General features: G+C 46.1%; 1 protein-coding gene across 1 annotated transcript in view; it reads right to left on the bottom strand.

Annotated features, from left to right (window-relative positions):
* Positions 1-4,188: 4,188 nt before the first annotated feature.
* Positions 4,189-12,618, bottom strand: part of vegfc (vascular endothelial growth factor c) — a 35,892-nt gene continuing 27,462 nt past the window's right edge. The window contains exons 5-7 of the mRNA XM_048252304.1: positions 11,615-11,718; positions 7,670-7,991; positions 4,189-4,692 (exon numbers count right to left, since the gene is read on the bottom strand). Coding sequence (XP_048108261.1) covers positions 4,584-4,692; positions 7,670-7,991; positions 11,615-11,718 — 535 coding nt within the window. The 3' untranslated portion in view covers positions 4,189-4,583. The remainder of the gene's footprint in view (positions 4,693-7,669; positions 7,992-11,614; positions 11,719-12,618) is intronic.

Here is a 12,618-nt window from a genome sequence, read left to right as displayed (position 1 = left end):
AGCATATGTAGTGTGATATTTTGCCTCAATACACACAGGCCTGATTGAATGACAATTAAATGGTATCTTTCAAAATCACAGAACTTCCCAAACCACCTGTGCATTACATCATACTTTCAGACCTCATCTAGATAGCCTAAATAAGCAACTCTTCCTGGAGAGACTGGGTGCAAATGATTTCTTGAAATGTATTGTTCACCAGTTCTTTGATTTTTTCACCCATATGCAACGTTATCATGGTTTCATTGTCTTCCTAAATTTCACAATGACAAGACTTTTTAAATGAAATAACACTTAATATCAATTCTGGGTCAGTTTAATATTCTAATAATCTATCGCTGAGTTAACATATAGGGTTTCTGCAGTGAAGAAGAGAGGTTGATCACACTGATGAAAACACGGGTAGTTTCACCAATGTCGATTATTGAGAGTTCCTTTCAGCCAAACATAGCTCAGGGGATAGATATAGCCACATGTAGACAAACATTTTGTTACAACTATAATGTTGTCAGTACAATGGGGCAATCATCAATTTAATAATGTTTATTAAAAGCTCCCATGGGCAACGTTGTCAGTCACCCTCTTAAACGTTGCTGTGAATGACAAAGTGAATGAAAAATGATGAACTGTGCTCTCCAGCGAAGCCAGCTCCATAAAGCTCCGAGAAGGGCCAAAACCAATGACCTCTCTAGCACATAACTGTCAGCCGTGACTCTGATTTATAGCCTTGGAGAACAGAGAGAGCGTGTCAGTTTCCCAGGCCTGTGTGAGCCAATCACCCCCCACCCCCATACTCCTTTCCAGGTACGCACTTTTTGGAGCTGATCACGTAGAGAAGCGCCAAACTTTTATCAGGCCGTGTTTTGTGGTGAGCAACTCAGTGCATATCAGTGCAGTCCAGTGAGGTTTCCCCTGAAATATTCAGAAAGACGTGGATGGACTGATGCCCATAGAGGATGGAAGAAAGTAAAGGGAAAGAGAGAAAGAGAGAGAGAGAGAGAGAGTCAGAGAGAAGAAACCATACAAAGTGCAGGGCAAGGTGGCTGCCAACACTGGTCTTTGAGAGGGCAGAGAGGAAAGCCAGATGGAGCAATCAGCTGTGAAAATAAGGAGGCGTTTACAGGCACAGCGCAGTCTACAGAGACCGACCTCACAGACCAATCCACACTCGTCAGCTCACACCAAGCATGCAACCCCCCAATGCCAGTCGTACGACTACGTTGTGTCAGTGTACAGTATGTGTGGTCTAATTCCTGTGTCTGTTCTGTGATGTCCGGGAGAGTTCCAGCGATCTTGTGCAGACTACGCACCAGGAGATGGAAGCATGGAGAATCATGACTATGCTTTTGGATGGGTTTATTCTCAAGAGTAAATTGTAATGTGTCATTTGGAGAACACTTTGAAATAGGTTTTAAACTGTCACCCAATCTCATCCATCAGGCTGTCTTTGCTTGCAACTTGAGCGGTAGTGGCAAGTAAGCGCTTTAGAGAGGGACTGTGTTCTGAGAAAAACAAACAGTCAATATACTTCACTGTAAAATCCCTCTTGCTTTGAATGTTTCTAAAAAAATCGCCAACACCGTAGCCTTTTGAGAGAGTGCTCTCTCTGAGAAGGCCCTCCTTAATGCACACCTGCCTGGTCTGAAAGCCCCGTTGGCTACATTTGGTGGGGTTAAGTGCAGAACTATAAATACTGACCATGGCAAGGCCCAGGTTGCGCTCACAGAAGGCGGGTATGCAGATACCAACCCTAACGCTCCCCAGGTGCACTGAAGTGTACAGATCCCGGGTTTGGTAACCTGCTCAGATACGATACTATTTCCATACGTTTTCAATGATGACCACAGGCTATGTCTACAGAGACCACACACTCAGGCTGTCCCGCAAACTTTCCTTATAGCCTTTATTGATTTGTCTCTGCCAAATGCAAGGTTTTGGCCAGCGGCGAAATTGATCGTGTTCCTCTTTTACCCCAGTTTCTGCCATTCGTTTGTACTGCAGCCGGTGCTTATTTAGACTTTGTCTAAACAAACGCTACAAGGAAGTCTGAAGTTACAGCAGGTCAAATGGGAGAAACAGGATACTCATTTATTTTGACGTCTGCCTGTTCTGTTTGTAGAAGTGTTTTTGTTTCCTTTCCACTAAAGCACACAAACACAAAACACAACCTGGGACCCTTGTTGAGTTTTAATCTGGTACAATGTAAACTTTGTCCTCCAGAAAGGAGTACAGACAGACCTCACTAGCAGGACGTCTGAGCGAAGCGAACTATATGACCCCCCCCCCCCACCCACTCCCCCCCCGCCCCGACAATGTGCACCGTCTTCTAGAACGTTTCGATAGACTGTTTTGGGTTATCGCAGCACGCTTCACGGTGCACGCATGCCTTTCGCATTTACTTTCTATCAGACGCCTCACAGGGGTGAACACGCGCAGTGGAGAGCCGTGCAGCCAACATGCGGCGTTCAGAGAGATTCCCGCGGCATGTGTGTGTGTGTGTGTGTGTGTGTGTGTGTGTGTGTGTGTGTGTGTGTGTGTGTGTGTGTGTGTGTGTGTGTGTGTGTGTGTGTGTGTGTGTGTGTGTGTGTGTGTGTGTGTGTGTGTGTGTGTGCGTGTGTGTGTTTGCTGTACCCTGACAGGACGTGTGGAAATGAAGAAGGATGAGGAGGATAGGTAAAGCAGGTAACGCGTTCCAGATGCTGCCGACTTCAGAGCCGACGGTGTGACCTGCCACGTGAACTGGCCCTGTGATGGCACTTAGGGAAGGGAAGGGTCCAATGTTAGAATGTTTTTGGTGGATGGAGGGGGGGTAGCTGTTTAAGGGGTTAGGAGGGGATAGAAAGGGGCCATAAGGTGAGTAAATATTGTTCTGAACAAAGGATCTGCAGCTTTAGGCTTGGCTGAAGCCATGTCTCTTTCACTCTGTGCTGGGTACAAGGAATTTATGTAGTCCCTGCTGTCATGGCTGGCTGTGAGTGGTTAATGGAATGGGTGGAAGTCCAGAAGTAGAGGGATGTGTGCATGGAAAACATGTACACTACACACACACAAACACACACATGCACACACACATAAACACACACATGCACACACACACACACAGATTTATATGCATACAAACACACACACACAAACACACACACACACACACACACACACCACACACACACCCACCCACCCACCCCTGGTGAGTATGCCACGCGTCTGGCTCAGGCCTTAAGGGCCCTCCCCTCCCCTCCCCTGGCCAATGCTCCTGCTCCTCAGTAGTCCAGACTGGTCTGCTCCCCCCCCCCCATTGATGTTTCGCTTGATGTTTCGCTTTAGTTTTTCCTTTGTTTTCAAAATTTGTCCATCCAAGAAAGAGAACTGGATTGTTTGAATAAATACATCTCATTTAAAAAAAAAAAAAAAAAAAAAAAAAAAAAAAAAATGTTTTGATGCTTGAATATGGCTGTGGACTGATGATTTGAATTGTGACGTGACATCAGTTAGCATGTTTTGATTTAAATATTTTATGGCTCCATATTTTGTATATATTTGGTAATTGTCATCCCTTAGCACTGACAATTAGGGGCCAGAATGTAGGAGCCATATTTGGGTTTTGGTGACTTATCTGTGGAATAAGTGCAACTAGTTTAGTTTACATTATTACATTATAGAAATGTGGTTTTCAGTTAACGAAATAATATAGTTTAATTTAAGAAATGTCATACTTACCTTAATTACCCTGAGCAGTGCGGCTCAATCGGGGGGAATCACCGCCTCCACTGCAGAGAGAGGTTGGACTGCAGGATTGTCCAAGCGGTGGGCCTGTCAAGCATGTCATGTTGGCAAAGTCCTCGGAACTTTCTATCACAGCTTTGCCACGCTGTGTGGAGTGCTGAGGGGTCTGCTGCGGGGCACACAGCGCTTGCTGTTGAGCCAAGACAAGCAATATCACCTCCACACTTCTATTCTGAGTCTAACGCACCAACATCAGTACACACACTCTGATTTGGGGTGACAATGGCCAGAAAATCATCAAAAACATCCAGGTATACGTCCCAAATGTTAATGTTAATATGATGGGTACATTATTTACAATTCAGCACTTTCCAATAGGATAAACTGGCATAGAAAGAAGTTAACAATATTTATATATAATACAACTTTAGATTTTATTTTAAGGGACATCACATGATACAAAAATATTGATCACAGTGTATTTTCTTGGAAAGATTGACATAGCTATAAACATAGAAAGTAATAATATTTAGTGGCAATAAATTATATAATCAATATCTGACACATACGCATAATAAATCGATTGACAACATAAAAAAGACCATGGCTCGGGCTTGACATTCTCAAGTCTTTAGTATTAGTGTCCTCTGGTCTCTGAAACTCTGGGTTCAGTCTCTGTTGGCCCGCTCCATATTCCAAACATGAAGATATGTCCATTCAACAGCCTGGTGCCACTCACTGATCCATGGTGGCAGTGTCCCTGTGTGTGATTGGCTGCCTGTGGCAGTAGCGGCATGGGCAGTGCAGCATGGGCAGCCTCAGCGCCAGCCTCGGCCTCAGTGCCAGCCTCAGTGCCAGCCTTAGTCCAGCCTCCTCCAGTACGTGGGTATGCATCGGCACACCTCCTCGCTGAAGTACAAGCCTGCCTCGCACCTCCGCTTACGCACCTCACACGGCGGCCTGTAGCAGCTGAGGGGACACAGAAGGAAAAGAAATGTTATTGCTGCACACTGCATTGTTTAATACCCCCTAACCCCATCTCCAGCCCGCACCTCACACGCGGCCTGTGGAGAAACGTTCAGAAACGTTACTGCATTGTTTAATACCCCCTAACCCCATCTCCAGCCTGCACCTCACACGCGGCCTGTGGAGAAACGTTCAGAAACGTTACTGCATTGTTTAATACCCCCTAACCCCATCTCCAGCCCGCACCTCACACGCGGCCTGTGGAGAAACGTTCAGAAACGTTACTGCATTGTTTAATACCCCCTAACCCCATCTCCAGCCTGCACCTCACACGCGGCCTGTGGAGAAACGTTCAGAAACGTTACTGCATTGTTTAATACCCCTAACCCCATCTCCAGCCTGCACCTCACACGCGGCCTGTGGAGAAACGTTCAGAAACGTTATTGCATTGTTTAATACCCCTAACCCCATCTCCAGCCTGCACCTCACATGGCCTGTGGAGAAACGCTCAGAAACGTTACTGCATTGTTTAATACCCCCTAACCCCATCTCCAGCCTGCACCTCACACGCGGCCTGTGGAGAAACGTTCAGAAACGTTACTGCATTGTTTAATACCCCCTAACCCCATCTCTAGCCCCATCCTCTCCCTCAACCTTATGTGCGGTTTCAATTGCCAATATATTGTGCTCAGGCATACCAAAGCACTTGTGAGTTCTTGGGCAATGTCATTGATTTTTTATTACGTCTTAAAGTTAAAGTAATTACTATTTGAAACGGCAATAACTTTGGGGTTGGAGTGAACGGTTGGCCTGCTCGTCCCTGCTCTCCCACTAGAACCCTCGCGGGCAGCTTGTATTTGATACAGGGGACCCAATAAAACAGTCTGAATCTGAACCCCGCCTGCCATTATTAGCTTTCACTTCTTTCGATATCCGATCCGCGGAGAGGTGTGCACGACATAAATCAGCTTTAATGGGGTGGAGGGTGCCAGGCCTGTGGGATGGAAGTAGCAGAGGAGAGGAAAGGAGAGAGGAGAGGAGAGAAGAGATAAGAGGAGAGGACAGGAGAGGAGAAGAGAAGAGAGGAAAAGAGAAGAGAGGAGATGAAAGGAGGAGAGGAAAGAAGAGTGGAGAGGAGAAGAGAAAAGAAGAGAGAGAGATGAAAGGAGAAGAGGAGAGGGCCGGAGAGGAAAGGACAGGAAAAGAGAGGATAGGAAAGAAGAAGAAAGAGGAGTGGAGTATAGAAAAGTACAGAGCAGAGAAGAGAGGAGAAAAGAACAGAGCAGAGAAGAGAGGAGAAAAGAACAGAGCAGAGAAGAGAGGAGAAAAGAACAGAGCAGCAGTGAAATAGCCACAGGGAGAGGGTTAATAGCGCCTGTATCACTTACACGGGTCAGCACAGAGACAAGGGCAGGGGGGGCAAAAAAGAGAGAGAGAAAGAAAGACAGAGAGAGAGAGAGAGAAAGAAAGAGAGAGAGAGGTATTTGTATAAAGAGAAGGTGTTTTGCAGATCACCTAGGAGTTGGTGCTGCCCCACCAAAGGGGGGCGCGGCTGGCAGAGGAAAAGGAGGGGTGATCTCAGTGCTGATTATGGAGCGCTCCCTCTTGGATTGATTTCACACCATTGTGTTGAGAGTGAGAGTTTTTACAGCAGGGCCACGTTCATGATCGTCTCATCGTCTCATCTAACTTGTTGGTGGAACACACTTCCAGTTCCTACAAGGGCAGGGACATCCTTTTCCACTTTCAAAAAACTCCTGAAGACCCAGCTCTTTAGAGAACATCTACTCTCATAGCAACACTTACAACAAGTCTTACTGATCCTAGCACTCACCAGCCGTTTTAAACTGACAAGTAACTGTTAAAAACAGCACTCACCGACGACTTATTCTTACTGTACTCTAATGTTCTTTAAACTGTCCTAAAATTGTGAGAATTGTTCTAAAACTTACTGTTTACCATGTTGTTAGTCGCTTTGGTTAAAAAGCGTCAGCCAAATGTAATGTAATGTAATGTAATGTAATCTAACTACGAGTCTGCCATGCTTTGGTGTGGTTTCCCATTTCAGTAACATCGCCAAGCTGGATGCAGGTATACCCCTGTAGTGGAGCTTGCATTACTGAGACCAAGGGGAAATCAGTGACTTCAAGGTTCATTCAAATATGACCCATGTAAGAGCAATATGTAACCTCTGGTCCTGTGACAACCTAGAGAGCGTTAAGAGGATTTCAAAAACCTGAAACATTTAAAAGATTTTTTTTCTAAACAGATAATGTGAGGTTAAAATAGCTGCAAAACTATTTTCTATTTGAGATGTGTAGGTTAAATTACCCATCATAGGTCATTTCCATTTTGAGGGGAAACTGAGTGGAAACTGCGCTTCAGTTGGCAAAACAATCTGCACATTTTACATTTACATACAAAGCCTGGTTGTCATGGCATAGCACACATTTGTCTTATTTGATTGTCTGATTTCAATTTGGACATAATTGCTTTCCAGGTCCCCCACAGTCAGTCCAGTCTTTAGAGAGCAGCTAATTCTAGAGAAAGAATGTATTATTTTATTTTTGGGAGTTGTGACTGCGTGCATGACTTTCTACTCAGTCTGGCTGCATGTTAAAGTGAAAACTTATCAAAACCAGCTGCTATGCATTTCTATCTGAAACTGCCAGTGTCATGTGCTGTCAATATTTGGCGCACATCTCTCACACACATCTCTTTTTCCCTCTTTCGCTGCGGCTTGGCAAAGCCCTGACAACATTTGATCCTTAAGGATTCCAGAGGATTAAGCCATCTCTTCGCAAGAAATCTGACCAGTAATAATGATAGCAAACTCATGGTGCCCCCTAAGCTAATATGCCAGCCTTCCTCCACACACTCTTCTCTCATGCCGAGAGAGATTCATTACAGTTGGAAATAGTTGGCTTGTTTGTGCAGTACTGTGCTTCCATACTCTGTCGAGCAAAACACTGAGTCTTACCTGCATGTGCCCTGGTGAAACCTCCGGCCTTTGAGGAAACACCTGTTGGGAGACTCTGTGCACTCGCAGACACACTTGGTGCGGTTCAGGGGCTGGCTCTTGGGGCACACCTTGGCACAGGAGCACTGGCAGGTGTCCTTGTTGAAGGCCTGGTTGGGGCCGCAGGACGCGGGCTGGGCTTTGCAGGCGCACTGGCAGGTGTCCTTGTCCAGGTGGTGGTGAGGGCCGCAGCCGGCCAGACGCAGTTGCTTCTTGCAGACGCACTGGCACGTGTCCTCATCCAGCTCCTTGTCTGGACCGCAGATGTCTGGCTCAAAGGGCTCTGGGGGAGAAGACAGAGACAGAGAAACAGAAAGACACAGAGAGAGATTGCATGCTGTGTTATTGAATGGAGGCTTACAGTATATCCCATCTTGTTTGCTTGTCCTTGTTTTTTTTTTTTAAATAAAACAAGAGGCAAGCTATCATCTTAGCGTCATCTTCTTAGATTACAAAATGTACTTGTATAGCTAGTGTTTTCAGCATTTGGTCACATCTTAAAAATAACCACACTTATGTTGCGTAATGCCCACTCTTAGCTCTAGAGAGAGCTTAAAATTTGTCATCCACCCTTCAAAAAAAGTACGGAATTTGTGGCGTTTCTAAGCACTTATGTAAGTGGACTAACACAGCCAATGCATTCAGGGCAACAGTTGTTTGACATCATGATAAACAGTTATTGGAGTACAACATTCCTGATCCGAATTCCTCATGAAGCATGTCCCCCCGTGGCACAAACAGATGTTATTGTTTTCACCATTGGCAAACAACTGAATGTGACGGCTAATTTAGTCTTTAAAAAAAGCGTTTTGTGCTGTAGTTTTTCTTCTCTCCTCTGATTGTTTATTTCCATGTTCCTGAATAATAATTGTTCACAGATCACCCCGCATGACTGCCATGATTTTGCTTATCCTTTTCATGACAAGCAAACTGAGACCGTGCTAACTCTGGATATGAAGGTGCGGTTTCGCCACAGAGGGCTCAGCAAATGCAGCAGTGGGCCCTTTCCTCTCCCTGGTGGCTAGTGTGGTCCCTCAAACTGAAACAAAAAACACAGTTTCATGCTCAACCTGTTGATTCATCATTATTGCAGTGGTAGTACAGCATCTCGTAAAGAGGTCGAGATGTCATCCTTCATATATTTAATGAGCATGGTCTATGCTTGATCACTCCGTGGTTTTGAAAGACTTTGTGTGAATGTTTTGTTTGCAGGGAGCCGTAGCCGACTTACTGTAAATTAACGCGGCGCAGGTTGGTTTATCCTGGCCTTGGCCCATGTTTGCATGACCATCTCAAAACAGGGGCCTTGATGGCTTTCCCATCACGGAAGATGTCAAAGCCTGGGTATACTCTACAATGAATCACTGAAACTGTGCTAAGTGTGTGTGTCAGTGTGAGAAAGATGGATTGTTATGTTTCCCTGCGTTTTATATTGAAGTGTTGTCCCTGGCATTCATACATTTTGTCCATCATGTCTGTGTGTATGTGTGTGTGTGTGTGTGTGTGTGAAAGAGAGAGAGAGAAAGAGAGAGAGAAGGAGAGCACGAGAGAGGGAAAGAAAGAGCGTATGCATTCCCTGTCAGAATTGAGAAGTTGAGCCACTGCAGCCGACGTCTCCAGGGAGTCTGAGGGTGCGCTGGATAATTTATGGGAGTGGTGGGCGCCCGGCGCTGAGCTGTGGTTGTCTCACCCAGGCCTGTCCTCCACTCCCCTGAAGCCTCTGTTGTGCACCTCTGACTCTCCACAGAGGCTTATGGAGGCAGACTGCACTCCCTTACCTCCCACCGCTCTTCAGGGAGGCAGCTTTGAGCTCATCGAGAGATAGAAACTTGGGGACTACACTGTGTGTGTGTGTGTGTGTGTGTGTGTGTGTGTGTGTGTGTGTGTGTGTGTGCGTGAGCGTGAGTGTGTGTGTGTGTCTGTCTGTGTGTGAGCATGAGTGTGTGTGTGTGTGTGTGTGTGTGTGTGTGTGTGTGTGTGTGTGTGTGTGTGTGTGTGTGTGTGTGTGTGTGTGTGTGTGTGTGTGTGTGTGAGTGTGTTTGTGTGTGGGTCTATCACCTTTCGAAAAAAAAGAAAGACAAAATCAAGCCTGTTCCATATGAAGATAGCTTTTCACTTTGCGTGGGTGAATCAGAATACTAATTAGTCTAGTAAGATGATCTAGTGAACTGCAGCATCCAAAAAAAAGACAAATGAGTCCAGTGTTCATCGCGCCATGTCCACTCCAGCACCATGTCCACTCCAGCACCATGTCCACTCCAGAGCTGACAGTGATTAATCTCACCACTGTTTTCCTTTCTCGCATTACCTCGGTTGAAATATTTTGTGTGACCCATGTGATGTATTGTGGCAAGAGCCTCCGCACAGCACTGGGATGCCACAGCCATCAGCACTTACGTTCCTATCTCTGGAAATCAGCATGCACAAATCCCCCTTCCTTACTGAACTCCCCTCACACACACACACACACACACACACACACACACATACACACACACACACACATACACACACACACGCACACACACACTAGCCGTCTCCCCATGTCACACACACACTATACATCTCCCGTACAGTCTGTTCATAGGCCTATAATATATATAGTGCATGCTTTGGCGTGTGCCTTTGTAGTCAGGGTTTATGTTCCAGGTCTGGGGTGCCCTGTGTGTCCCTCTGGGCCTGCACCTCTAGACTCCTCCGCTGCACCCCTGATTTCCACATCACAATCAGTTAGGCAGAGGGGGCCACTAAGATAAGGCCTGCTGGACTGCTGGGCCCAACACTGACCTTCCCCTCACTCACCTGCACCATACTTCTCACCCTTTATCTCGCTCTATTTCTTGCTCTCTCTTTCTCTCTCTCTCTCTCTCTCTCTCTCTCTCTCTCTCTCTCCCTCTCTTTGTAGCCTGTCAAAGAGCCGGAAAGGAATGGTTTGATTTAAAGACATCTGTTTCGGAGGGGCCAGGAAGTTTTATTACTTTAACGGACAGCGAAAAAAAAGTAAACTGGTTACCTCCAAGCCGGATTGCTGTAGCTCTGAATCAACATTCCAGAGAGAGATTCACCTTCTGCATCCCCCCCCAACCTCCCCGTGACAAAAAAAAAAACAATGGTTGCAGTTGATTGCCTATTTGGTTTAAGTGCTTGGTAAACACTGGGTTTCCGGACTGAGGGAGCCAAGGACTGCAGAATTTGGAATGGGAATGTGGAGTTCTGGGATTTGTATTTTTTTCTCCCCCCTTCTCTGTCCCAGTGTTGTTTACACAGCCACGTCCACTGTGAAAGCGTGGGCCTGCTGTGTTTCTGGTCACGACAGCCCAGGGAACCTGGGGAGTGGGGACGTTTCCACATCTGCTCGCCACACAAAAGGCTGTTTGGCTGCAGCCCTGTGTACAATTGCATGCCCCCGTTGAGACAGCCATTTGGACTCGTCTGCTGTTGTTGTCCTACTTAGCGGATGGAGGATGGCTAATTGAACCGAGGCTTGGAGAGTATTTACCATGCCAAGAATCTGGCATATGTTTGCAGACGGAAGGGACCAGATTGCCCACTGCTGTTTCAGATGCTCTCCTATCAGGCATTCCACTTCGCCAAGCCACAATAAACAGGCATGTCATCACATGCTGAACATGACAAATACTCTCATCAGCCAACGGAGTATGTTTCCCTGCACCTTCAATTAGAGCTCCACTCACAATTTAGCTCAGTGATAAACACAGACCTGGGAGGGTAGGAGACTCCATAACAAATAAATACAAACTGATGCATACAAAACATTGCCATAGTTAAACAATCACACATATACAATCACACATACAATCACACACACACACACACACGCACGCACGCACGGACGCACGCACACCTATGCAGCATGCTAGACATCCGCACATGTGCGTCTCTCACCAGATTGAGGGGAATGGAGGGGTGCTCCTTGTTGGGGGACACATCTGCACAGGCGATGGCTCCAGCTGTGATTCTTGGGGCATGTTTTATTGGCCACATGACATCTGCGGAGGAAACAGGCCATTAGTCAGGAGACAAACGGTAGCTAGCGCAGGGCACCCACCATTAAAAAACAAACAAATCAGCTAGACTCTCAATTAGTTTATCAGTTGAAGACAGAGCAGGACTGCTGCTTGCGACTGAAAGTCAATGGACAGTGGTTCTCGGAACGGAAATTGAAAAAAGCACATCTCTATATCACAAGCCAAACCATGGTGTTATCTCTAGGCTCTCAAAATGTGTGAATCTTAGACTTCATCTTAGATTTTAAAAGCCTCATTTTTCTTTTCGGAGTCTGACACCCACCCTAACAACCATTTCACCTCGAAGCAAAGCAAAAAAAACAAAAACACTTCAGATCTCACAGCTTGTACCTCATTTGATATATTTTACGGTCAGAGAGACGTTGTTATGAAACACTTCCATGACTCTCGGTCAGGGAGAAGGATTCTTTTTGAGGTTTTATGACTGTCTCTGCTGGACCTGTCTCTGGGCATCACCCCAGAGCAAGAGGGAGTGGGCTTGATGCGCTGGGAGACAGGCCCTGTACTCCCCCACCCTTACCCTAACACAAAGCACATGCTAGTACTACGGAGTCCGTACCTGAGGCATGGGCCCAGGGGGTTTTCGTAAGAGCCCTGGAGTGACTAGCCCACGTGGCTTTTGCCAGAGAAAACATCACAGCTTTTTTTTTAAAACCTTGTCTGACCCATTAGGGTATTTAATAGCACTAATTCGCTCTCTTAAAAGTAGCGCTAAATGGTTTTGTGGTATCTTATAAAAGCAGTTTCGCACACGTAAAGTTAAGTCACACGCACAAACACATATACACACACACACACACCACACTAGGGCTATTTCTCTCCTGAGCTTTGCTTATGTAAGCAGATCAGAACTCTGTTTCT

Source organism: Alosa alosa, chromosome 1 (genome assembly GCF_017589495.1).
Source record: "Alosa alosa isolate M-15738 ecotype Scorff River chromosome 1, AALO_Geno_1.1, whole genome shotgun sequence".
NCBI classification, from domain to species: Eukaryota; Metazoa; Chordata; class Actinopteri; order Clupeiformes; family Clupeidae; genus Alosa; species Alosa alosa.
Note: the sequence above shows the minus strand (reverse complement) of the source record. Positions and strands in the feature narration are given on the sequence as shown.